This window comes from Myotis yumanensis, unplaced genomic scaffold, assembly GCF_028538775.1.
Source record: "Myotis yumanensis isolate MYYU_CA2020_CCGP unplaced genomic scaffold, mMyoYum1.0.hap1 SCAF_17, whole genome shotgun sequence".
In the NCBI taxonomy this organism is placed as follows: domain Eukaryota; kingdom Metazoa; phylum Chordata; class Mammalia; order Chiroptera; family Vespertilionidae; genus Myotis; species Myotis yumanensis.
Genome location: NW_027223768.1, coordinates 15,286,896 through 15,314,872, shown reverse-complemented (window position 1 = coordinate 15,314,872; position 27,977 = coordinate 15,286,896). Strand labels below are relative to the sequence as shown.

Sequence of the window (27,977 nt, the reverse complement as noted above, 5' to 3'; positions counted from 1 at the left end):
GTACCTTTTGTGCCTTCAGTTATATGTAAGGCTTTTTATTTGTAACTTTTTCAAGTTAAAAGTGAACATTGCAGAACGCTACTAGTTTTTTGACAAACATGAAATTGACATTCCTTATGTATTCTCAACAGCTAGCTTTTTAGGTTATAAGGAATCCCATCAGGAACAAGTATATTTTATTCAGGAAAATAATCTTTCCTGAATGACTTACTTATCTCTTGAATAAGAGAAGTGTTAAATTATGCTGCATTGACCTGGTGTTTTGGTAAAACTATGAGATGTTTTGAAGGGAAATTGAGTTTATTTATCTTCATGAGCTTTTATGTGCAGCTTTAAAGGGGGTTTATTCTATTTCATGGAGAAATTAGTCACTTCTAGAATATGCTGCAGTGGGAAAACATAGAATATGAAAATTACCTCTAGATGAATATGTGGATTTTAGGTCTAACTCTTTCATTTTTATCTCTGATTCTAGTAAATGAAACAATCAGGTTGCATTGTAAGTTTTGTTTGTCAGTTTATATGGTGAATTGGAATTAATAATCAGGAACAGATTTGATTAGGATATTGTTAGTGGTTTTTATCAATAAACATCTCAATTATATGTTTCAAAGTAGTAATACATAAAAACTGAATTATTCAGTTCATTCTTCCACTAAAACTAGTTTTCCCTCTATTAATCTAACAGAAGAAATTGTGTATATGAAACCTGTGAAATTCTTTTGGCAGCAGCTAGTGTGGTTTGTCCTCTGCTTATTGTCCTGTTACTGTCAGCTCAAAAATCATATTACAGGGAATGACAGTGGCAACAACTAAAATGTTACAGTGCTAACAAAGTATGGTTTAACATTTTTATACTTGAATTTTCCTATGGTTTCTATCTTTTCCTGTCTCTCCAGGTTCCCAAACAACCTCAGATAAGTCTTCCCAGCGACCATCAGAGAGTATGAACTGTAGCCCTACCCGGAAGAGGTCTTCATCTGAAAGTACTTCTTCAACAGGCAAGTGCTGTTTCTTTAACCAGACTTTAAAGATAATTTCTCATCTGTTACTTGTGAATAGACTTAAAATATAATATTGTATATTTATAATAAAAATTATAATTTATATTGACTTATAATATTGTATTAAAACAAAGTTGCTCTGGAGTCAGTAACAATGTACATTGAAACAATATAATAGTCTTCCCCTTTTACTCCATTGTGTCCAGCTAGACATACAGTAGTCCTCCCTTATCCATGGAGGAACTGTTCTAAGAACGCCAGTGGATGCCTAAAATCACAGATAATACTGAATCATATGTTTTCTGTTAATGTCTTCCACCCACAAATTTAATTCCTTTTCCATTTTAACTAAGTAATTATCACCCCCATGGCCATAACTTTCAGTTTGAGATGTGACAGCAAAACTGGCATGAATTTCTTTTTCCTTCTTTACAATTTCTTAGATAGAAAATTAATTGTTACTGCCAGCATCACTACTCTTGTGATTTGGGGCTGTTATTAATTTAAAAAATAAGGCTAATTGAACACAAGCACTACTATACTGATACAGTAGTGTCCTATGTTTTCAGATTGATGTTTATTTTACACACACACACACACACACACACACACACACACACGAGGCCCGATGCACGAAATTCATGCAAGGGTCTCAGCCCTCACAGCCCCGGCTGCCTTGGCCCTCACAGCCCTGGTTACCTTGGCCTTCGAAGCCCTGACCTTGTCTGGAAGGTCATCCAGAAGATCGTTCTGCTGTTCGGCCTAATTAGCATATTAGCTCTTTATTATATAGGATTTTATTGATTTCAGGGAGGAAGGGAGAGGGAGAGAGAGAGAAATATCAATGTTGAGAGAGAATCATTGATCAGCTGCCTCCTGCATGCCCCACACAGGAGATTGAGTCCACAACCTGGGCATGTGCCCTCTCCAGGAATTGAACCGTGACTTCCTGGTTTATAGGTCGACACTCAACCACTGAGCCATACCAGCTGGGCATCTCATCATTGATGTTTCCATCTCCCTCTTCCTTTCCCTTCCTCTATCTGAAATCAAGAAAAACATACGTATATTTTAAAATATGACATTCACAAATCTCTGAGATATACAAAAAAATTTATAAGGTTGTAAGAAGAATATTAATATTTATTTCTAACCTCAAAATTAGTAATGTTTATGTATTTATAATTAGTAATATTTATGTATTTTTTATATTTTTTTATTTATTTCAAAGAGGAAGGGAGAGGGAGAGAGAGATAGAAACATCAATGATGAGAGAAAATTCTTTTAGGAGTTTTATGGTGTCAGGTCTTACACTTATGTCTTTAATCTCTTTTAAGTTTATTATGAAACTGGTGTATGAAACTAGTCTGGTTTCTTTATATATTTTTTACATGTATCTGTCTAGTTTTTCCAACACCATTTATTGAAGAGACTATCTTTACCCATTGTATAGTCTTGCCTCTTTTGTCATAGATTAATTCACTATATAGGTGTGGGTTTATAGTCTGGGCTCTCTATTCTTTTCCATTGGCCTATTTGTCTGTAGTTATGCCAGTCCATGCTGTTTTAAGTATAGAAAGAACTTTTTTCTTTCTCAAGATTGCTTTGGCTAGTCTGGTCTTTTGTGGTTCCATATAGATTTTTAAAGTATTTATTATAGTTCTGTGAAAAATGCCTTTGATATTTTAGTAGGGATTGTACTGAATCTGTAGAATCTTTGGGTAATATGGAAATTTTAGTGATGTTAATTCTTCCCTATCCATGCATTTGTAATTGTATTTTCCATGTATTTGTATCTTCTTCAGTTTCTTCAATGTACAGGACTTTTACGTCCTTTGTTAAATTTATATACAAGTATTTTTTATGCAATTGTAAATGGGATTATTTCTCTTCTTTCTTGCTCTTTCTTTCTTTCTATTAATTTCAGAGAGAGGAAGGGAGAGGGAGATAGTAACATCAATGATGAGAGAGAATCATTGATTAGCTGTCTTCTGCACTCCCCCTACTGGGGATTGAGCTGCAACCCAGGTATGTGCCCTGACTGGGAATCGAACCCAGGACCTCCTGGATCGTGGGTCAATGCTCAGCCACTGAGCCATACCAGTTGGGCAGGGATTTTTTTTGTTTGTTTGTTTATTTGTTTTGAGAGAGTAGAAGAGACAGAGGGAGCAGTGAGAGGGAGAGAGAAAAACATAAATTTGTTGTTCCACTTATTTATGCAGTCATTGGTTGATTCTTGTATGTGCCCTGCCCTGGAATCTGAATCACAAGTTGATGTATTAGGATGATACTCACCAGCTGAGCTACCCAGCCAGACCTGTATAGATTTTTTAAATTATAATTTTAAAGCTTTACTTAAGAAGAGAGTTTTACTTCTATTCCTTTGCATTTAAGACATTGTCAGAAAAGGCATTGAACTAGCAATATTATCTACTAGAGGCCCGGTGCACGAAATTCATGCACGGTGTGTGTGTATGTCTGTCTGTGTGTCCCTCAGCCCAGCCTGCACCCTCTCCAATCTGGGACATTCCTCTCACAATCCAGGACTGCTGGCTCCCAACCGCTCACCTTCCTGCCTGCCTGATTGCCCTTAACTGCTTCTGCCTGCCAGCCTGGTCACCCCCTAACCACTCCCCTGCCAGCTTTATTGACACCTAACTGTTCCCCTGCTGGCCTGATGGACACCTAACTGCTCTCCCCTGCTGGCCCAGTCACCCCTAACTTCCCTTCCTTGCCAGCCTGGTTGCCCCTAACTGCCCTCCCCTGCAGGCCTGGTCCCTCCCAACTGCCCTCCCCTGCTGGCCTGATCACCCACAACTGGCCTCCCCTGCTGGCCATCTTGTGGTGGCCATCTTTGACCACATGGGGGTGGCCATCTTGTGTGTTGGAGTGACAGTCAATTTGCATATTGCCTCTTTATTATATAGGATATTTAAAGTTTAGGTCTTTATCCAAGATCCAAGATTGCTTTAACTGACAAGTCCTTTAATTAGACCTTCATTTTTTATGAAATTAACTCTTGTTTCTTTCTGCTCTTCATCTCAGACAACGAGAATTCTTGTTTTTTTTAATCCACATATGATTAAGGAAATATGAGTCAATTTTGAATTTATTATGGTTACTGAAATGTACCCTATTCATGAAAGTATACTGTCAACTTGCTTATGAAAGACAAATGCATATGGTATTATGATGTTTAATCTTGCTGTGAAAAATAGAGCAGTATTTCTTATCTTTTGTCCTATGTAAAAAGTTATTTAAATAGCTAGCTGTGTTCAGTTTATATCTGTGTGATTTGTCATCTTATTTAGTGAATGGAGTTCCCTCTCGAAGTCCAAGATTGGTTTCTTCTGGGGATGACTCTGTGGATAGTCTGTTGCAGCGGATGGTACAACATGAGGACCAAGAGCCCCTGGAGAAAAATATTGATGCTGAGGTTGCATCTGCCTCTGTGCCACCTTCCTGTAGTCCAGGCCATAGCCACAGCAAGGAGCGAACCATGGGAAAACCAGATGGCCTTCTAGTGCCTGCAGTCCCCAGTGACTCCTGCAGTAATAACATCTCACTCCTTTCTGAAAAGTTGCCAAGCAGCTGTTCCCCTCATCATATTAAGAGAAGTATAGTGGAAGCTATGCAGCGCCAAGCTCGGAAAATGTGCAATTATGATAAAATCTTGGCCACAAAGAAAAACCTGGACCATGTCAATAAAATTTTAAAAGCCAAAAAACTTCAAAGACAAGCCAGGACAGGAAATAACTTTGTGAAACGCAGACCAGGTCGACCTCGGAAATGTCCCCTCCAGGCTGTGGTATCAATGCAAGCATTCCAGGCTACCCAGTTTGTTAGCCCAGAATTGAATGAAGATGAGGAAGGAACAGCACTACACCTTGGTCCTGATACGGTTACAGATGTCATTGAAGCTGTTGTTCAGAGTATAAACCTGAATTCAGAACATAAGAAGGGATTGAAGAGGAAAAGTTGGCTTTTGGAAGAACAGGCCAAGAAAAAGCAGAGGCCATTCCTAGAACAAGAAGAACAAGAGAACACTAAATGGTAATTCCTTGCTTATTAACATTTTTATTTGAGTAGAGGAAACTAGCTTTTATACAAATGTAACATACCTATGCAGATGCATAATTCAGTTAATCTTAAAACCTTTTATTGTATACTAGAGGCCCAGTGCACGAAATTCTTGCACTGGTAGGATCCCTAGAGGCTCCCAGCCAGGGCCTTCCCTCCCTTCCCCTGGCCAGCCCTGCCCCCTGGTTGAACTCCCAGATAACTCCTGGTCGAGGGGACAAATTGCATACTACGCTTTTATTATATAGGAAAACTTGTTCTTCTCTGTTCTATTTTAAAGTGTTCTTATTCATGGCTGTCCAAAATTATAAATGATTAAAAAGCAAAGGGGATGTAATAATCTAATTCAAGCCCCTCACTTTACAGATGAGGAAATCAAGGCCTAGAGAGATTATATATTTTATCCAGTATATAGCTATGTAAGTGGAATCATTTTTGCTATCACACTATTTTACCTTTATCGTGTTCTAAATTTTCCCTCCTATCATCAAATACATTTTCCTGCATATTAGATTTATTTTCTTCATAGTTTCCTTTTTATATTTTTACTTTTTTCTTAAAGGTGTAGAGTAGAAAGTAAAAAATTACCAAAAAAACCAAACCATTTAGTCCTTTTGTTATATATCCAACCATTTATTTCCCTGAAGGTTTTGTTTTTAAAAAAATACATTTTTAGTGATTTCAGAGAGGAAGGGAGAGGGAGAGATAGCTAGAAACATCAATGATGAGAGAGAATCGCCAAAACCGGTTTGGCTCAGCGAATAGAGCATCGGCCTGCGGACTGAAAGGTCCCAGGTTCTATTCCGGTCAAGGGCATGTACCTGCGTTGCGGGCACATCCCCAGTAGGAGATGTGCAGGAGGCAGCTGATCGATGTTTCTCTCTCATCGATGTTTCCAACTCTCTATCTCTCTCCCTTCCTCTCTGTAAAAAAATCAATAAAATATATTAAAAAAAAAAATGATGAGAGAGAATCATTGATCAGCTATCTCCTGCACAGCCCACACTGGGGATTGAGCCTGCAACCTAGACTTGGAGCCTGCAACCCAGGCATGTACCCTGACTGGGAATTGAACTGTGAACTCTAGGTTCATAGATCGACACTCAAACATTGAGCCACATCGGCAGGGTGGTTTATTCAATATTTTAAAATTAATTGGTACAATATTCACCATTTGCAAATGGCTTTAGCTTTACTAAATATGTCATGCTCAAGCCCTAGCTGATTTGGCTCAGTGGATATTGTGTAGGCCTGTGGACTGAAGGGTCCTGAGTTGGATTCCAGTCAAGAGCACATGCCCAGGTTGTGGACTCAATCCCCAGTAGGGGGCGTGCAGGAGCCAGCCAATTAATGCTTCTCTCTCATCATTGATGTTTCTATCTCTCTGCCTTCCTCTCTGAAATTAATAAAATATATATATATATATGTATTTTAAAATATTTAAAGAATAATAAAATAAAATAAATAAATACATCATGCTCAGTCTCACATTACAATCCTGTTCACAATTAGAGAAATACAAATTGAAAATCTTAGACACAAAATAAAGAAAAAAAATTAAATAAATAAAATGCTAGACACACTTTAAGTCTTTAACATATATTGTCAAATTACTCTCTTCAAAGCCACATCTGTTTATACTTTTACTAACATTACATAGTAATAGTTGTATACTGTTTACCCTTATCTACCCTGAAAATTACCAATTTTTTAAAATCTTTATCAATCTGATATAGATGAAATACACTTCCTACTTGTTATTTATTTATGTTACTTACCTATTTTTTCTATTTTTAAGTGCTCATACAGTTAGAATATTAACTCTTCATGCTTGTTCTTTGACATTCAGTTTTTTTTATTTTTTTTCTTTCCATCCATCAACCAACAGTTACAGTTTCTCGCCTTTTCTCTGTCGTCTGTCTTGGTGAATCCTGTTTGTCGTGCGTTTCTCATATCTCTATGCATACATCTATAAAATAATACTCTTGTTTTTTGTAGAGAATGTATGGGATTTAAATGTTTTTCATGAGTAATACATGCTTGTAAACAAATCAGTGAAACTAGAATTTTACTAATTCAAAAGTTAAAATCCCTTTTTCACATGATCTCATTCCTCCCAAGCCTGTTCTTCACATGGGTAAAAGTGTTAAACAGTATATTATGTATCCTTTAATACCTTTTCTTATACATTTATAAGTATGTGCATGTGCAAAGCTGTTCAAGCCCCTCACTTCACAGATGAGGAAATCAAGGCTCAGAGAGATTGTTTTATGTAATTGGTAGCATACTATACTCAATTTTTTAACAACATTTTTTTCTTTATGTATCTTGGAGATCTTGTCACTAGTCCATATGAATTACCCTATTCCATGCTAAGAAAAATATCATAATTTATTTAATTATTTTCCTGCAATAGATTAGATTATATATTACTTTTTTACATGAAGTACCTTAAATCAGTTGAAACTTACTTTCATATACGGTATGAATTAATGTTATATTTGTGGCCAGTCTTTTTTTGTTTTGTTTTTAATTCTTTATTGTTTATAGTATTACATATAGTATTACATATGTCTCCTTTTCCCCCCATTGACCTCTCCCCAGCTCTCCCCCCCCACTCCACCCCCCAAACATGCCCTCACTCCTCTAGTGTCTTTGTCCATTGGTTATGCTTATATGCATGCATACAAGTCCTTTGGTTGATCTCTTCGCCCCCTCTTCCCTGCCTTCCCTCTGAAATTTGATTGTCTGTTTGGTACTTCTCTGTCTCTGGATCTATTTTTGTTCATCAGTTTATGTTGTTTATTATATTCCACAAATGAATGAGATCATGTGATATTTATCTTTCTCTGACTGGCTTATTTTGCTTAGCATAATGTTCTCTATGTCCATCCATGCTCTTGTGAATGATAAGTGTTCTTCTTTTTTTACAGCAGCGTAGTATTCCATTGTGTAGATGTACCACAGTTTTTTTAATCCACTCACCTGCTGATGGGCACTTAGGCTGTTTCCAAATCTTAGCTATTGTAAATTATGCTGCTATGAACATAGGGGTGCATATTTCCTTTCTGATTGGTGTTTCTGATTTCTTGGGATATATTCCTGGAAGTGAGATTACTGGGTCAAATGGGAGTTCCATTTTTAATTTTTTGAGGAAACTCCATACTGTTCCCCACAGTGGCTGCACCAGTCTGCATTCACACCGGCAGTGCATGAGGGTTCCTTTTTCTCCACATCCTTGCCAGCACTTGTCATTTGTTGATTTGTTGATAATAGCCATTCTAATGGCCAGTCTTTATCAAGGTTGCAGATTTGTAAGTGTAACTATATTTATGTTGTAGGTAATTATATTTACATTCCCAGTAGATTTTTAAAAAAAAATATATCTTTATTGATTTAGAGAGGAAGGGAAGAGAGAGAGATAGAAACATCAATGATGGGAGAGAATCATTGATTGGCTGCCTCCTGCATGTCTCCCACTGGGGATCGAGCCCACAACCCAGGCATGTGCCCTTGACTGGAATCGAACCCAGGACCCTTCAGTCCTCAGACTGACATTCTATCCACTGAGCCAAACCAGCTAGGCCCCCCAGTGGGTTTTAATAAAGTGTTTATTGTTTTGTTTGTTTTTTGGAAAGGCAAAAAGAAGATTTAATTTTAAAAGACTTAATGTTTTCAAATTTTTAATATATTTTTATTGATTTCAGAGAGGAAGAGAGAGGGCGAGATAGAAACATCAATGATGAGGGAGAATCAGTAATCAGCTGCCTCTGCACACCCCCACTGGGGATCGAGCCCTAAACCCAGGCATGTGCCCTGACTGGGAATCGAACTGTGTCCTCTTGGTTCATGGGTCGATGCTCAACCAGTAAGCCATACCGGCCAGGCAAGAGTTCTACCACACTTAAAAGAAAAATATTCAAGTCTGATTAGTGCACTTTAGACAATATTAGGGAAGTAAAAAAGATATACAAAAAGTATGTAAATGTAAAGTAATCAGTTTTCTGGCTCTTTTATTCATTGATTGATTTTAAGGAGAGAGAGAAACTTTTGACTTGTTGTTCCACTTATTTTTGTACCCACTGGTCTTATATGTGCACTGACCAGAAATCAAACCCGCAATCTTGGTATATCAGGTCAATGCTCTAACCACCTGAGCTACTCAGCCAGGGCAAGTCATCAGTTCTAAAAAATTTTTATAGAGTTAACACCCATGTAGATATAAAATGGATGACTATATAGAACATTGCCACCACTCCATGTTCCTTTGCAATCATAAACTGCTTCCTTACCAGTAGCTATAATCAGTCTCCTGACTTTTAAGGTAACCACATCTTTACCTTTTTTTATACCATTTAGGTATGTAACTATAGATAGTATAATTTAGTTTATCCTTCCTGAATGTCATTGAAATGGAATTTACAAGGCATGTGCTTTTGTGTCTCACCTTTTTTTGCTCTACATATACATGTTAAACCATCTTTGTTGCTGCATGTTGCTGTAGTTACCTTTGTTTTGTTACTATGTAGTAATCCATTGTTTGTATATAATACTAGAGGACTGATGCACGAAATTCCTGCAAGAGGCTCGGCCCTCGAAGCTGCGCAGCCCCAGCTTCGTCTGTAAGGTCGTTCAGTTATCCGGTCTAATTAGCATATTACATTTATATTATTATAGTCTAGGGACCCAGTGCATGAATTCATGCACCTTGAAAGGAACTGTGGGCCGTGAGGCTGCGGTAGGCACAGGGGCGGGTCTTGGCCCATCCTCCGTGCCTCTGCCCAGCCCCTCCTGCCGCAGCCCCCAGTCCCCTGTCTGTTGGCAGCCCCACTCCCGCTGCTCGCACCCACTGATGGCATGGAACGACTGGGGTGCGAGCGGCAGCTGCTGCCCCAATCGCTGCTCAGGAGCAGGAGGAGATGGAGAAGCTCTCAGGGGTGATCAGGGCTGGCGCCAGGCACCAGCAGCAGGTTCAAGTGGTGGCTCTGGCACTGGCTGTGGGTGTAAGTGGGGCTGGCGCTGGCAGCAGGGGTGAGTGCCAGGCGGGATCGCGGTGCGCCGGAGCAAAGAATTTTCAGTAACCGCCAGAGGCTCGCCCCGATGACAGTGACCAGCGCCCCATGGTCTGGCGCCCCTGCTCACCTGCTCCACCATCCCGCCGCAGCCAAGGTCCATCGTGTTTTGCATCCCCCCCGCCCCGCTCCCCCCCTGTGGTCATAGTGACCGGATGTTTGGTTGTTTCAGTTGTTCCGCTGTTCTGTTTTTTTTTTGCATATTAGCCTTTTATTATATAGGATAGTTTTCCATTTTACTGTTGGGTTATTTCCAGATTGAGTCTATTATCTAAAACTGCTGCTCTTAATATTACTCTAATGTCCACTTTTGGATTTGGGCACTAATTTCTCCAAGGTATATACTTAGGGATGGAATTAACTGAATAAAGTGATGGATTTGTCCCAGGACTTAATTTCAAGATATGGTATATTAAGAGAGTATGGAACTGAATGGGTAAGAGAAACAAATCCATTCATGTATGCAAGCTTGCTATATGACAGAGTTGACACAATGGGGAAAAAAAAATATTCAATACATTGTGTCCCAAAAGCTGGTATTGTGTAAGAATGGAAATAAAATTAGATTTTTGTCTTAAATGAAATTAGAAAAATTCCCAATTGATTAAATACATAAATATAAAAGCAAAACTTTAAACTTTTAAAGGCTAGTATGGAAGAAGAAAAACTTCATGACCTTGTTCTCAGAAAGGATTTCATAAACAGGATATCAAAAGCAATAACAGTAACCATACAGGTAAAAATTGATAAACTGGATTATATTATAACTAAGAATTTCTGTTCATCAAATAGCATGACAAACATATAAAGACTTTCTACAAACTGTAATGTATACTTCTTTTGTATCCAGAATATATAACAAAAAAATAGTTACAAATCAACACTATATAATCTAGCAATTCCCTTTTAGATAATAAAAAAAAACTCTTGCACAACAGGCACCAGAAAACACTTTTTGAAAATGTAGTAGCAATATTGGTTATAATGTATAATAAAATAGAAATATCCCAGATTAACAGAAAAGGAAATAGTATATTCTTTTTTACACAGTTGGAATGTGATATGATAGTAAAAATTCATGAATTACAGCTGCAATAATTGCAGATGAGTCTTGGAAACATAATATTAAATGAAAAAAACAAATCCCTAAAAATGACACAGTACTTAATACTATTTTTATTTTTAAAAACAAAATAAAGGTATTATATTGTTGTAGATAAATATATCATAAACCATCTACTCAAATGCCATACCTCTTCCACTTTCTCTTCTTTCCTGAAAAATTTCTTAAAGCCATTAGGTAGATGGCCTTATTGGGGTATAGCAAGGTGACCCTGAGCTGAGTTTTGGAGCCTTAATGGGGTGAGGGAGTTGGGTGGGTTAGGACCTGAGGGGGAAAGAGTATCAAACCAGGCCCTATGTCAGAGCCTGAGTAGGATGAAAAGGGTGCTGTTGTTTGTTTGTTTTTTAAACGGATGCTCTTATTAATGAGTGCCTACTTTGGAGTGTCAGGGACCTTAGGAAGGTGTTTATCCCAGACCTCAATATAAAATTTTAAAATTGTATGAGTGGGCATTTTTTTTTCTTATAAGCCCCCAAGGTGATTCTGATGTATATGTTCTATAAGTGGCACTTGGAAAAAACATAGCCATTGATGAATTTATATATGTAGAAGGAAGCAGAAAGCATTTTTTTTTTTTATTGCAGGAGAAAGAAACATAAATAAGACACAGAAGTAAAAGTGAATTGGGTCAGAACAGAAAAAAAAATTATTAAGTAAATAAATAGTAAATAGATTCTGTGATCAAGTAAGTTATGTAAGACTTGTTCAATATGCAGAAATCAATTCATGCAATCCAGTACATCAGTAGGCTAACAAATAAAAATCTTATGATCCTATCAATAAATGCAGAAAATGAATTTCACAAAGACATGATAAAAACTCTGAGTCATCCAGGAATGGAAAGAAACTACCTCAACTTAATAAAGACCATCTATAAAACGTCATGGCTAACAAATGCAATGGTAGAAGACTGAAAACTTCTCCCTAACATCAGGGATGAAGAAAGGTTGCCCACTTCTGCCACTTCAATTCAACACAGTATTGAAATTCCTAACCAGAGCAATTAGGTAAGAAAAAGAAGTAGAAGGCATCTAAAATTTTGAAGGAAAAAGTAAAATTAGGTCTGTTCCCAGAGGCCATGTCTTTTTTTATTTTTGTAATCTTCACCCAAGGATATGGTTTTTATTTTCTTTTTTATTTCATTTCATTATTTATTTTATTTTATTTTCTAGTGGCCCAGTGCAGGGATTCATGCACATTGAAAGGAAATTAATTAGAAGAAATATTTTAATATCGTTATTCACCCTTTCTATATAATAGAAGTGTCAGAGATGAAAGAAAATTAGTAAAATGTATATGAAAATTATATATAAATTGATTAGTAAATAAACAACAACAAAGATATGATATAAAAACAGTGTGGTATAAAAGCAACAAAAACATGATATAAAAACATTTATAAAAACAATGACTGATAAATTGATTAAACTTATTCTAATATCTCCCTGTATACCACATTAAGAATAAAAACACTTTGAGAGTGCTTGATTAATTTCCCTTGTGATGAAGTATTTGCAACTTTAACTTTAATGTCACAAGCTCTTCAAACTCAAGGGAAAGCAACATATAACTGACCATGTCTGAAAACGGGTTCAAGTAGGAATATTCCTACTCTGTCTAGAGTTTGTCCTTGTGATTTATTAATAGTCATCGCAGATGCTGGCATCACGGGAAACTGTCTTTGAATTAATTTAAATGGGAGGCCAGTGTCAGACGGGGGACAAATCAATTCTTGGAATCAGAACTTCTCCTTCCACAGATCCTGTTAATACTTCAGTTTCAAGAAAAACACGGGTGCAATTGGCACCAGCGAGAGCTTTATATGTATCGCAAATGCACGAGTCAACGTTTATTTTTAAATATTGCCAGTGCGCATCATATGTGCCGATGGGATGGACTTACGGTTGGTCACTTAGCCTTTTATATATATAGATTTATTTGTTTATTTTTAGGAAAGAGAAAGAAACATCAATTGGTTGCCCACTGTATGGGCCCTGACTGGAAATTCTAACCTGGCACCTTGCGACATTCCAACCGAGTCTCCCAGCAGGGCTCAGATGCCATGTCTTATATTTGGAAAACCCTAAGGATTACACACACACACACACACACACACACACACACACACACATAAACATAGACACAACACCTGTTAAAGCTTACTAAACTAAGTAAAGTTCAGAATGCAAAATCACCATACAAAAATCAATTGCATTTCTATACAGTACTTTCCAAAGAAGAAATTAAAACAGTTCAAGTGCTTGCTTCAGCAGCATATATACTAAAATTGGAACAATACAAAGAAGATTTGCATGGACCCTATGCAAAGATGACATGCGAATTTGTGAAGTGTTCCATATTTTTTATTTTAAAGTAAAAAAAAAACACAGTTCCATTTACAGTAACATAAAAAAGAGTATAATAGTTAAGAATAAACTTACCCAGGAATGCAAAAGACTTTTTTTTTAATTAAATCTTTATTGTTCAGATTATTACAGTTGTTCCTCTTTTTTCCCCCCATAGCTCACCTCCACCTGATTCCCACCCCACCCTCTGCCCTTACCCCCCTCCTCCACTGTCCTCATCCACAGGTGTACGATTTTTGTTCAGTCTCTTTCCCCACACACACACCCCTTTCCCCCCCTCCCCCAGAGTAGTCAATCCACTCCCTTTCTATGCCCCTTATGCTATTATATTCACCAGTTTATTCTGTTCATCAGATTATTTATTCACTTGATTTTTAGATTCACTTGTTGATAGATGTGTATTTGTTGTTCATAATTTTTATCTTTACCTTTTTCTTCTTCTTCTTCGTAAGGGATACCTTTCAGCATTTCATATAATACTGGTTTGGTGGTGATGAACTCCTTTAGCTTTTTCTTATCTGTGAAGCTCTTTATCTGACCTTCAATTCTGAATGATAGCTTTGCTGGGTAGAGTAATCTTGGTTGTAGGTTCTTGCTGTTCATCACTTTGAATACTTCTTGCCACTCCCTTCTGGCCTGCATAGTTTCTGTTGAGAAATCAGCTGACAGTCGTATGGGTATTCCCTTGCAGGTAATTGAGTCTCTTTCTCTTGCTGCTTTTAAGATTCTCTCTTTGTCTTTTCCCTTGGCATTTTAATTATGATGTGTCTTGGCGTGTGTCCTCTTTGGATTCCTTTTGTTTGGGGTTCTCTGCGCTTCCTGGACTTGTAAGTCTGTTTCTTTCACCAGGTGGGGGAAGTTTTCTGTCATTATTTCTTCAAATAGGTTTTCAATATCTTGCTCTCTCTCTTGAAGTGGGAGTCCTCTAAATTTCTTCTTTTTTGTTTTGTATTTCACCATTAAATACAAAACAAAAAAGAAATCTAGGAAATTTCCTGCCATGTCATTGCTTTAGGTCCCAAAGTCTCTAGGCAATCTGTTTGCTTATGTTTATTTGTTATGAAATTTCCAGGATTTTTAATTGTTCTTAGTGGAAGGATTGGTAGAAGTGTCTATTCCATCTTTGCCTGGAACTGGAATCACCTTAATTTTTAAAGTTTTTTTTCTATTTCTTTAGAATTCTTAATGAATCCAGGGGCATTTCCCACTCCCCTCCTTTTTAGCACTATAGATATTATTTCATTGCCTTCTGACTTGCATTGTTTCATACATGAAAGCTGCACTCATTCTTATTTTTGTATTCCTGTATATATCATGTATTTTTTTCTCTGGCCCCTTTTTATTCAATAATTTTCAGCAAGTTTATTATGTTATGCTTTACTTGTTTTATTTAAGTTTATATTTCTTTTTTATTTCATATATTTTTATTGCTTTCAGAGAGGAAGCGAGAGGGAGAGAGAGATAGAAACATCAATGATGAAAGAGTATCATCGATCGGCTGCCTCCCACACGCCCCCTACTGGGGATCGAGCCCGAAACCCGAGCATGTGCCCTTGACTGGAATTGAACCCGGGACCCTCCAGTTCCCAGTCCAATGCTCTATCCACTGAGCCAAACCAGCTAGGGCGAGTTTATATTTCTTATGGTTTGTTTAGTGTCTTGGAACTTTGAGTTTATAATTTTTACCAAATTTGGAAAAATTTTGACCAGTACTCATAAAATTTTTTTTTCATTATGAAATTTTTTACTTTGTGAATATCACATTATTGTGTCTGGTTTTTGTTCTTTTCATAGTATTTAATTTATTTTGATAGGCAATTAAGTGACTCGTAGATCAGCTTGGATTCTTTTGAAGATTGTTTTTAAACTCTATTAGGACCTGGCTTTAGTCCAGAGATAGTTAAGCCCTACAAAAATGGGTAATATTACCCTCTGGGATCTCTATTGAATGTCCCTGGTATTGGGCAATGTCTTTCTACTCTGCCTAGTGAAATCTGAGTATTTACCATCATGTATGAGCTCTGGGAATTATTCAGGTTATAGTACTCTGGTAGTTCTTTGACTAGCCTTATAGAATTTCACCCTGCACATGCACAACTTAGTATTCAGCAGTATACTAAAGGAGATCCATACACAGATTTCTAGAGTTATTTTTCTCTGTAACTTTCTTCACTTCAGTACTCTGCCCCATGCTTTCTAGCTACCTCAGCCTCTCAATACTCTGATTGCTCTCTTTTCAACTGGTTCTACTTCCTCTACCAAAGCTCTCATAAAGGGAAAGTGGTTATAGGACTTTCTCTCTCTCTCTCTCTCTCTCTCTCTCTCTCGTTTTTTATTTTGTTTATTGTTGTATGTGGGTGTTTCCAGTTTTTCTCAGGGATCACAGTGCTGCACTGTTGTCTGATGGTCGTTTCATAAACATTATCTAGGTTTATAGTACTTTACTGTATTTCTATTAGTTTCTGTCAGGAGAACAAGTGTGGTATCTGTTATTCTAGCATGGCCAGATGAGAAAGACTCCATATCTCCTTTTTTAAATTGCTGTTCTGTTTTTTAAAATAGAAAATCATTTGTAGGAAAATATTTTTTCACCATAAAATTATCTTTAAACTTCTTTTTATAGCTTTACTGAAGCAGCAGTTGAGATTCCCAGTCCTCCTGAAACCCCAGCCAAACCTCTTGAACCTGAAAGCACCTTGCAACCCGTGCTTTCTCTCATCCCAAGAGAAAAGAAGGTCCCACGTCCCCCAAAGAAGAAGTATCAGAAAGCAGGGCTGTATTCTGATGTTTACAAAACTACAGAGTAAGTAATAGTATCTCTCAGCTGACATCCTTTAAAGATCTTTTATTCTTCCATGTTTGAAAAAACACTTTAACAGTCATAAAGCACAATACAAATGTAAAATACACAAATGTGAATCTCATCACAAACACTTAAATGTTCACTGTAATACCACCACACTATGTTGTTCGGGGCTAATGTATCTTCTCTGATCTTTACCTGCTCTCTGTCTTTCCAGATGACATTTCTATAGTTTGGATTCTAATGGTGTTTGGGTTTTTTTGGTAATTAAAAATAATGGCATTGTGCATGTACCTAAAATAATCTTGATGATTATTCTACATTCATTCCTCACTGGTTGAATGTTTTCTATGTTCCAAGCACTTTGTAAAATATACCTTACTTTAAAAAACTTCATATTTCCTTGGGAAAATATAGCATGATAAACAGTCTAATTGAGAAGTTTTAAAGCCCCAAAAGGGATATCAACTAACTGTATCATTGAATAAGAAGTGTTTTATAACCCTGGCCAGGTAGCTCAATTGGTTAGAGTGTCGTCCCGATATGCAGTTTGTGGGTCTGATCTCCATTCAGGGCACATACACGAATCAACCAATGAATACATAAATAAGTGGGACAACAAATCTCTCTCTCTCTTTCTCTCTCTCTCTCTCTCTCTTCCCCCCCCCCCCCCATCCCTTTTTCCCCTTTCCTCCTGCTCTAAAGTCAATAAAATTTTAAAAAATAGAATATAGTTGAGTTGGGTTATGGAGATTCAATAGTAGTTTCCAGGGTAGAGAAGAGCATTTCATTTAGAATAGAATGTGCAAAGACAACATTAGGTTGTAAAGATTTTTCATGTATTACAACAACTCAGAAGTTATGTTTCTAAAATTCAGTGGGTGTTGTGGAAAATAAGCATTGCTTCCCAGAATCCAAGCTGATCTACAAGTAACTTAACTGCCTACCAAAATGAATTGAATAATGAGAAACCACAAAACCATGGATTTTACTGACTATAAGGTATTTATTTATCCCATTAAGCTACAGGAAATTTTAAAGTGATATATTTAGGAAAGGAAGTGAAAATGCAAGTTTGTATTTTAAGATGATAATTCTGGCAACAGAGTAGAAAGTGAATTGAATGATAGTTAATAATGGCAGAAACTCACTATCCATCAAAAGGTCATGAGGGTCTGAATTTAGACAAGAAAGTCTGAAATTGAAAGATGAGAGTTTAGATTTTAGAGATACATTTAACTTGTGGTTTGAGTGATCAAAGTGTAAATCACAGCACTTTCTTTTGCATTGAAAAGATTTTTTCATTAACTTACCACTGAGGTGGATAGCACATAAACTCTGTGAACTCTATTCCTTCTTCTTGGTCATGAAAATGTTTTATTAAGTTTAGTTTCAGCTTCCAATAATAGGAAATCTTCAAATAACCAAGACTTAAATGATAGACATTTATTTTCCTCTAATTTAAAAGAAGTTGTGAAGTACACAAGTCAAGGTTAATATGGTATCTTCATGGTGTCTTTAGGAAACTACACTCCTTTTTTTCTGTTCTTCTATATCAGCACCAGGCTTGCATTCCTATGGTTACTGCTTGTCCTCTTATTTCAACATAGCTGCTAGAGTCCAGTAATAAGGTCTTCATAAGAGAGAGCAGAAAAAGAGAAAAGGGAATAAAAATCATGTACCTTTTTTGTAAGGAAACTCCCCTTCAAATATGCTGAATATGCCCCCTCTCAAAATTCTTATACTGAATTCCTAATCCCCATTGTGTTGGTATTTGACAGTTAAGACCTTTGGGAAGTAATTAGGTCATTCAGGTGTGTCATTCTCCTGAATAGGATTATTACTGTTATAAGAAGAGACAATGAGAGAGAGAATTTTTCTCTACTATGTGAGAATACAACAAGAAGGCAGTATCTGCAAACCAGGAAGAGGGCTCTCACCAAAACCCAACCCTGATCTTGGACTTGCCAGCCTCCAGAAAAGTGAGGGCTAAATGTTCATTGTTTAAGCCATCTAGTCTATGGTGATTTGTTATAGCACAAAATGACTAAGGAAGGAAAATTCAAAACCTAATTTATAGCCATTGGCCAGAACATAGTCATGTAACCACACTCATCCACAAGAAAGGCTGGGAAATAATGGTCATTATTCTATACTAGAGGCCTAGTGCACGGATTCATGTACCAGTGGGGTCCCTCTGCCTGGCCTGTGGGGATCGGGCTGTAACCGACTCTCCAACATCCCCTGAGGGATCCCGGATTTCGAAAGGGTGGTTCTCAGGTGACACACCCTGGAATAGGGCTCCCTCCTCTCTGGTTCCAGGTGCATCGCCTGAGAACTGCAACTGCCAAGTCACTGCAGCTCAGCAGCTCCTGTGTTGAGCATCTGCCCCCTGGTGGTCAGTGTGCGTCTTAGCTACCGGTCAGACAGTCGCTTAGGCTTTTATATATACACTAGGGGCCCGGTGCACGAAATTCGTGCACGGGGGGGGGGGGGGAGAGTGTCCCTCAGCCCAGCCTGCCCCCTCTCACATACTGGGAGCCCTCAGGCGTTGACCCCCATCACCCTCCAATCACAGGATCGGCCCCTTGCCCAGGCCTGACGCCTCCGCCAGAGGTGCCAGGCTTGGACAGGGGGCCCCCATCTCCCCCCGATCACTGGCTCTGACCCCTGCCCAGGCCTGATGCCTCTAGCCCAGGAATCATGCCTGGGCAGGGGACCCCCATCTCCCTCTGATCGCTTGCTCCACCCCCTGCCCAAGCCTGACGCCTCTGACCCAGGCGTCAGGCCTGGGCAAGGGGACCCTCATATCCCCCCCAATCACCGGCTCCACCCCCACCCAGGCCTGATGCCTCGGCCAGAGGAGTTGACCCTCATCACCCTCCGATCGCTGATCACCGGATCGGCCCCTTGCCCAGGCCTGAGGCCTCCGGCAGAGGTGTCAGGCCTCGGCAGGGGACCTCCAGCTCCCACCATTCCCGGCTCTGCCCCTGCTACCCACGATCTCTGGCACCGCCCCTGCCAAGACCTAAGGCCTCTGGTGGAGGCATTAGTCCTGGGCAGGGGACCCCCAGCTCCCTGCGGTTGCAGGCTCCGCCCCTGCCCAGGCCTAACGCCTCTGGCCAAGGCGTTAGGTCTGTGTAGGGGACCCCCAGCTCCCCACGATTGCAGGCTCCACCCCTGCCCAGGCCTAACGTCTTTGGCCAAGGCTTTAGGACTGGGCAAGGGATCCCTAGCTCCCCGGACTGCCGGCTCCGTCCCTGCCCAGCTCCCATTGCTGGCTCCACCCCTGCTTCCCGCTATCACTGGCCGGGGCAGCAGAGGCGCCTGGTTCTCTGATCACAGCTGGGGGGCAGGGCAAAGGCGGCCCCAGGGCCGCCTTTGCCCTGCCCCCAGCTCTTAGCTCCCCTCTGGTTTTCCTATCACCGTCAGTGGCAGGGGGCTTCTTCCGTCCTTTCCCTTTTGCCTCCCAGCATTGTGCCTACATATGCAAATTAGCCGACATCTTTGTTGGCGGTTAACCGCCATCTTGTCTGGCAGTTAATTTGCATATCACCCTGATTAGCCAATGGGAAGGGTAGCGGTCGTACGCTAATTACCATGTTTCTCTTTTATTAGATAGGATAGTAATAGTAATATGTGAAAAAAATTAGCATTCTGTCACTACAGATGAGAAAATGGTAATGTATTTTGGGAAGATCTAATACAGTTATTTTAAAGCAATATTTTTTCTGAATAGAGAGAACAAAAATATATCAAGTTTTTGCTAAAAAAATATAAGATTCAAGTTTTGCTTCTGTTTTTTCTTATGTTCTTTTTATGGATTAAACCCCTAAAAATGAGAGATGAATAATAAAATCAGACTGTCTATCCAAAGGTCGATATCATCAACTACATTAGTATATTTTTCTGCCTTTTTATTTTATTTTATTTATTTTTTTTAAAGTCTTTTTTATTTATTTTTTTTTTATTTTATTGATTTTTCACAGAGAGGAAGGGAGAGAGATAGAGTTAGAAACATCGATGAGAGAGAAACATCGATCAGCTGCCTCTTGCACATTCCCCACTGGGGATGTGCCCGCAACCCAGGTACATGCCCTTGACCAGAATCGAACCCGGGACCTCTCAGTCCGCAGGCTGACGCTCTATCCACTGAGCCAAACCGGTTTCGGCTTTCTGCCTTTTTAAAAAAATTAAATATTTTATTTTTCAGTTGACAGTCAACCAATGAATACATAAATAAGTGTAACAACAAATCTCTCTCTAATATTAGTTTCAGGTATACAACCCAGTGATGAGACATTTATATAACCATGTAGTTGAAATTAGGATTCACTGTTGGTGTTGTACATTCTATAGGTTTTGGTAAATGTATGACATGAATTCACCACTGGAGTATCATACAGAATTGTTTTACTGTCCTAAAAATCCTGTGCTCTCCCATTTGTTTTTTGGTCCACAAAATGTTACAAGTAAATTGCAAGATTACTTTTTTTTAATTACAGTTTACTTTCATTATTCTGTATTAGTTTCAGAGATACAGCCCAGTAGTTAGTCTTGTACTTTACAGTGTGGTCCCCAATATTTCAAGTACTCACCTGACCCCATGTATAGTCATTACAATATTATTGACTATATTCCTTATGCTGTACTTTACATCCCCGGGACTATTTTGGGATTACCAGTTTGTATTTCTTAATCCCGTCACCTTTTTTTTACCCAGCCCTCCAAATCCCCTCCCCTCTGGCAACCATCAGTTTGCTTCAGTATCTATGAGTCTGTTTCTATTTTGTCTGTTTGTTTATTTTGTTCTTTAGATTCCACATATTAGCAAGGTTACTCTTGTATATATGTCATAAAAGATCTTAAAAAACTATGAGAAGTGTCTCTGACTGGGTAGAGTTACACCTGGTTTGGTGGTACTTGTCTCATATCGACAGGGACAAAGGAACTCCTTTGTTTATCCTAGCTTGGCTTTTGGTCTGTGCCTGTGCCTGGTTCATGTCCTGACACAAAGGGCGAAAAACAGCTATGAGGGGAGACTGATTCCATCAAAAATGGATCAAGATAAAACAACATTATTGGTATGGAAGATGAATTAGATGAGGAAATATTAGAAATTAGAAGACCAGTTAGAAAGCAGGACACCTTTGAGGTTTTCCAAGATACAAGTAATGTCATGAACTAAAGTGATAGTAGTGACTGGATGTTGGAAAGCATGGACTCTTAAAATTTTTTGACAATAAGATTGAAAGGAATTAAAAGACTTATTGGATAGTAGGGAATAAAGCACAGAGCTAGAATCAATGACGATTCCAGTGTTAAAATTTGTTTTCTGTGTTAATGATGTCATTAGCTAAGCTACAGATAAAAGTGGTGCAGCCAATTTAAGAAAACCTCTATTAATGTGCACTTACAAAGGCACCAAAATAAAGTCTAGTAATACAGTCATCAGACTATCAAAAGAAGTTAACCTGTGATTAGTTTTTTGTTTTGTTTTGTTTTTAACCACTGTAGTGGGGATTTTCTTTGCCTGGGATACCAACTTGATTCCTGTATGGCAGGACTTGTGGCGCCTCAGGTGATAGGTGTCCCTGAAAGCTTTACTGCAGTAAGTGCACACAAATGAAGTTTTGTGTTTTTCTTTTTTAATTCCAATGGCATTCTTTAATGTTTCTGGTGCAGCCTGAGGTTTCTGAGTTATTGGTATTGGAAGTAATGGTTTCTGATCAGGGGGCTCCACAGCAGAGCTCAGGAGGAACAGCAAGCTGTTTTGTGCTGCCTGCTGTTGGTGGTGAGAGCCTTCATGGGTCTGGAACAGGAATGTGGTCCAGTTGGCTTCCATGGCTGTGGCGGCCAACCATCCTCTCCTCACTCCCCCCAACTCGGCGAGCCTCCTTAGCCAGAGGAGGCGACAAAAAAAGCCTGTGATTAGTTTTTTATGTCTACTATAATAAATTACTTAAATTTCTTTTTTTTTTTAAATATAGTTTATTGATTTTTTACAGAGAGGAAGGGAGAGTGATAGAGAGTTAGAAACATCAATGAGAGAGAAACATCGATCAGCTGCCTCCTGCACACTCCCCACTGGGGATGTGCCTGCAAACAAGGTACATGCCCTTGACTGGAATCAAACCTGGGACCCTTGAGTCCGCAGGCCGATGCTCTATCCACTGAGCCAAACCAGTTAGGACGTAAATTACTTAAATTTCTTAAAGCAACACAAACTTACCTTACAGTTCCTGGGGTCAGGAGTTCAATATGAATCTCCAGGCTAACATCAAGGTGCTGGCACGTCTGCATTCCTTCTGGAGGCTCTAGGGTACAATCCTTTTACTTGCCTTTCCAGTCTGAAGAGGCTACCCACATTCCTTGGTTTAGGGCTCTCTGTCTTGAAAACCAGCAATGACAGGTTGAGTCTTCACATTGTATCACTTCAACCTCACTTCTATTTTTACTTTTTTTTTCCCACTGCCTCTTTCACATTCCTGTTCTACTGATTACATTGAGCCAACCAGATAATACAGAATAACCTCTCTATCTCAAAATCAACAGATGAGAAAATTTAATTTCACCTGCATATTCTCAGGTTGTAGGGATTATGATGACATGGGAGAGGAGAGTGGACATTATTGTGCCTACTATACCCTCCTAGGTTATAGGATTTGGAATGGGGAAGTAGGGTTTTGACTTCTTATTTTATGGTGACCCCCGACCATAAAATTATTTTCGTGGCTACTTCAAACTGTAATTTTGCTACTGTTATGAATCGTCATGTAAATATCTGATATGCAGGATGTATTTTCATTGTTACAAATTGAACATAATTAAAGCATAGTGATTAATCACAAAAACAATATGTAATTATATATGTGTTTTCTGATGGTCTTAGGCGACCCCTGTGAAAGGGTCATTCGACCCCCAAAGGTGTCTCAACCCACAGGTTGAGAACCACTTCTCTAGGTCCATTCATGTTGCAAATGGCAAGATTTTATTCCTTTTTATGGTCAAGTCATATTCCACCTTAAATATGCACTACCACTTTATCCATTCAGCTATTGATGGGCACTTAGGTTACTTCTATATCTTTGCTATTGTAAATAATACTGCAATGTGTCTTTTGCATTTAGCGTTTTGGTTTTCTTCAGATAAATACAAGTGGAATTGCTGATTCTTTCTCTGTGTGTTGTTTTAGCCTTAGTTAGAGTCTATTTTTTTCTGGTATAAGTATTGCTAACCCAGCTTTTTTTTTTCTTTTCATTTCTAGTTTCATGAAATGTCTTTTTCCATTTCTTTACTTTTAGACTGTGTGTCTTTTGATCTGAAGTGAGTCTCTTATAAATAGCATATGTAAGGGTCTTGTTTTGTTATCCATTCAGCCACCATATGTCTTTTGAGCATTTTATCCATTTGCAGTTAAAGTATTGTTAATAGGTATGTAGCTGTTGCCATTTATTATTCATATATTTTATCTTTTTTCTTCTTCTTAAAGAAGACCTTTTAACATTTCTTGTAATACTGACTTGGTGTTAACTCCTTTAGCTTCTTCATATCTAGGAAGCTCTTTATCTTATCTGTCCTTTGATTCTGAATGATAGCTTTGCTGGGTAGAGTAATCTTGGTTATCCTGTAGGTTCTTGTTTTTCATCACTTTGAATATTTTGTGCCAATCATTCTGGCTTGCAAAGTTGCTGTTGAGAAATCAGCTGACAGTTTTAGGGAGCTCCCTTATAACTAACTACTTTTCTCTTGCTGCTTTCAAGATTTTCTCTTTATTTTTAACCTGTGGCATTTATTTATGACTAGAGGCCCAGTGCATGGATTCGTGCACATTGAAAGAAAATTAATTAGAAGAAATATTTTAATATCGCTATTTGCCCTTTCTCTATAATAGAAGTGTCAACCAAATTCACGATCAACGATGACAGATCGAAACACACGCGTGCGATTGGCACTAGCAAGAGCTTTATATATATCACGCACGTGCGAGTCAACTTAGTCTTTTATATATATAGAATAAACTTGCTTAATTAGACCAGCTTTCTGATTTAGCTAAACTTTTTCTAGCCCAATGAAGCACCCCAACTTCTCTTTCAGGTAATTGTCAGCAACACAGCAGTAAATATCAACATGAAGCAGATTATTATTATAGATCATGCAGGGAGAACAAAGGGTAAAATATTTAACTGCAGCAGTGTGCAGTGTTTGACTATATTCTGTGCAATGAGAAAACCCGAAGTCATTTTCAAGGTCCACCATTTCTTACTTCTTTTTAGTCAGGTCAAGTTTCTGAGCTTTCTAAATCTCCGTTATCCAGCTAATGAAAAGAAAATAGGATTCTACTGAGTCTCCTATCTACCTACTCCAAGACTTATATGAGGATCAAATGAGATGAGTCATGGGAAAATGCTTCAGACATTTGGTTAAAGTGTAAAATGTTTCCACCTGGCTATAAAGTAAACCGTGTTCCTGGGCTGAAGAAACTCCAAGGAGGCTAGTCACTAGGGAGAGGAAGCCAGGCATTGCTACGTGACGTCATTATCCGGCACCCACAACAGCCATTGCTGGGCTGGGCTGTGGGCCGCATTTTGTGCATGGGGTCTTGTCAGCATCCATTGCAATTTGGTGGGATGTCACTCTGGGGTGGTGGCAGGGCCTGTGTCCCAATGGGAGGAAGCCAAGTGTTGCTTTGTGGGTGCCAGGTTTGTGGTGCCATTTCTCTGTACCAACGGCCAGTGCAAGTCACAGCAGCTCCTGCGTTGAGTGTCAGCTCCCTGGTGGTCAGTGCACGTCATAGCAACCAGTTGGAGGGTCAGACACGTAGCATATTACCCTTTTATATATATATAGACTAGAGGCCCGATGCATGAAAATTCATGCAAGAGTAGGCCTTCCCCTGGCTGCCAGCACATCTTCCCTCTGGCACCCGATACCTGGGCTTCCCTCACAGCCCCGGCTTTGTCTGAAAGGACGTCTGGTCTAATTAGTATATTCCACTTTTATTATTATAGATATGTCTTGGTCTGGGCCTCTTTGGGTTCATCTTGTTTGGGACTCTGGGCTTCCTTTACTTATATCTCTATTTTCTCAAATAGGTTCTTAATCCTTTGTTTTCTCTCTTCTCCTTCTGATACCCCTATGATGCAGATGTTGTTAGGCTTGATGTTTACCCAGAGGTCCCTGAAACTATCCTCTTTTTTTGTTTTCCGTTTTGCTGTCCTGATTGAATGTTTTCTGCTACCTTGTCTTGGAAATCACAGATTTGATTCTCTGCCTATCTAATCTGCTGATTCTTTCTATTTTATTCATTTCAATTACTGTATTCTTTATTTCTAACTTTTTTTTGTATGGTTTCTATGTCCTTTTTTATGTTGTTGAAGTTCCCACTAAGTTCTTTAAGCATCCTTACAACCATTGTTTTGAACTCTGTATTTGGTACTTTGCTTGTCTCTATTTTATTTAGCTATTTTTCTGGAGAGTACTTCTCTTCTTTCAATTGAGGCATGTTTCTTCGTCTTCCCATTTGGGCTGCCTCTCTGTGTTTGTTTGTATGTATCAGGTAGATCTGCTGTGTCTCCCATACTTGATAAAGTGGCTTTATGTAGTAGGTGTTCTGTAGGACCCAGTGCTGCATCCTACCTAGTGACCTAAGCTAGTTGCTCCAGGTGTGTCCCCTGTGTGGGCTGTGTGCACCCTCCTATTGTAGTTGAACTTTGATCGCTGTTGTAGTTGAAATGGTCGCTGTGGGTGCCAGATAATGACACCACATAGCAACGCCTCACTTCCTCTCCCCATGCCTTCTGATTGGCCCCCAGGCTGATAAGCTATGAGTACCAGCCTCAACTACAGTGGAGGAACTGCTATGCAGGAACCAAACCCACAGAGCAGAATTCATTTTGGCAGGTTCTGATTCCTGCCAAATCTGCCCCTTGAGTGTGTCCCATGTAGAGGTGGTTGGGTGGTACTCCAGCGTGATCTGGCTCTAGGGCCTCCCAGAGGGTGTAATCCAAGTTCACCTGCTGCCTGTGTCCTGCCTGGATCCACTTGGTGTGAGATACAAAATGATCTGCCCAACTTGTGCTGGGCTTAAAGGTGCCTTGGGGAGGCTAAGCTGCCAACCAAGGCCAGCTGCCACTAGTGCTGGTCCTGGGGCTGCTTAGCAAAAGATACAGGGCATTCTGAGGCCAGATGCCATTTGTGTGGGATTTGTGAACCTTTGAGAGGTTTTAGAAAAGTAGCTAGCATGAGCCAAGACAGGCCATTTGTATGGAAAAGCCACTGGAAGCCTTGGGTGTGCCTGCAATGTGGGTGGACTGTAGTCTCAGCAAATCACCAGGACAGGGCAAACAGGTAGATGAATGGAAACTCAAATATTGAGGGTAGTGGTAGTAGAGCTCAACAAAGGAACACTTCTGCCAGCACTTCTGTCTGGAAGAAATCCCCTCCAGTCATCACCCTGAAACTAGACAATTCAGTTCCTCCCTGTATAGCCCTCTTGGTTTTCGAGCTACTGCCCAGCACTGTAGCTCAGACCAAATGAGTTCGTCTCTGATTAAGTCTGTGCTTCTGCTCTTTAAGAACATCTGGGACTCCAGCAGCCCTCCATTTCACCCAGTTTCTCAGCCACAATCCCCACTGGTTTTTTCAACCAGAAGTATGGGAACTTCTCTTCCTGGCACTAGAACCCTGGACTCCTGAGATTTTCTTCTGATTTTTAATCCCCACAAACGTGTGTGTGTGTGTGTGTGTGTGTGTGTGTGTGTGTGAGAGAGAGAGAGAGAGAGAGAGAGAGAGAGAGAGAGAGAGAGAGAGACTAGCCCAGTTCAGCTTCTCCAGCCCTCCTACCAATCTCAATGTTGTTTCTTCTGAATATCCTTAGTTATAAGACTTCTGATCAGCTACATTTCAGGCAGTTCTGACTGAGGGTTGGTTACTCTGTAGTTTATTGACTTTTGATCTGATCTTGGGAGGACACCAGTACCATGTTTACCTACTCCACCATCTTGACCAGGAGCTCCTAACTTTACTTATTCTTTAATACAGGTCTGATAGGCTTAATAGATAACAAAAGTTAATATATTTTCATAATAACAAGATTTAAGACACCAAAAATTTTGTTTCTGCCTGGCTGGCATGGCTCAGTGGTTGAGCATCGACCTATTAACCAGGAGGTTAGGGTTCGATTCCTGGTCAGGGTATATGCCCAGGTTGCGGGCTCGATCCCCAATGTGGAGTGTGCAGGAGGCAGCTAATCAATGATTCTCATCACTGATGTTTCTATCTCACTCTCCCTCTCCCTTCTTTGAAATCAGCAAAAATATTTTTAATTATATTTCTTACATACAATGTTTATTCAGCCTCAAAAAGGGAAGAAATTTGGAAAACTATAGTATGGATGAACCTCGAAAACCATTATGCTAATGAAGTGAGTTAGTCACAAAACAACAAATACTGATTTATTCCACTTACATGAGGTACCTAGAATAGTCAAATTCATAGAGATGGAAAAGAGAATGGTGCTTGCTGAAG

The 27,977-nt window shown here is 39.2% G+C and overlaps 1 protein-coding gene and 2 non-coding genes across 6 annotated transcripts in view; all 3 read left to right on the top strand.

The window, feature by feature from the left end:
* Positions 1 to 27,977, top strand: part of ASH1L (ASH1 like histone lysine methyltransferase) — a 128,351-nt gene that overhangs the window by 56,736 nt on the left and 43,638 nt on the right. For 3 of the 4 annotated variants that reach the window (XM_070397461.1, XM_070397464.1, XM_070397463.1), the window contains 3 exons: positions 900 to 1,001; positions 4,316 to 5,057; positions 16,269 to 16,448. In XM_070397461.1, the coding sequence (XP_070253562.1) occupies positions 900 to 1,001; positions 4,316 to 5,057; positions 16,269 to 16,448 (1,024 nt within the window). The remainder of the gene's footprint in view (positions 1 to 899; positions 1,002 to 4,315; positions 5,058 to 16,268; positions 16,449 to 27,977) is intronic. The other variant, XM_070397462.1, reaches the window with a different exon arrangement.
* Positions 13,537 to 13,643, top strand: LOC138996541 (U6 spliceosomal RNA). The gene has a single exon (XR_011468819.1). It is a non-coding gene; the product is annotated as a U6 spliceosomal RNA (small nuclear RNA).
* On the top strand, positions 21,332 to 21,465 carry LOC138996495 (small nucleolar RNA SNORA48). Its single transcript, XR_011468788.1, has one exon. It is a non-coding gene; the product is annotated as a small nucleolar RNA SNORA48 (small nucleolar RNA).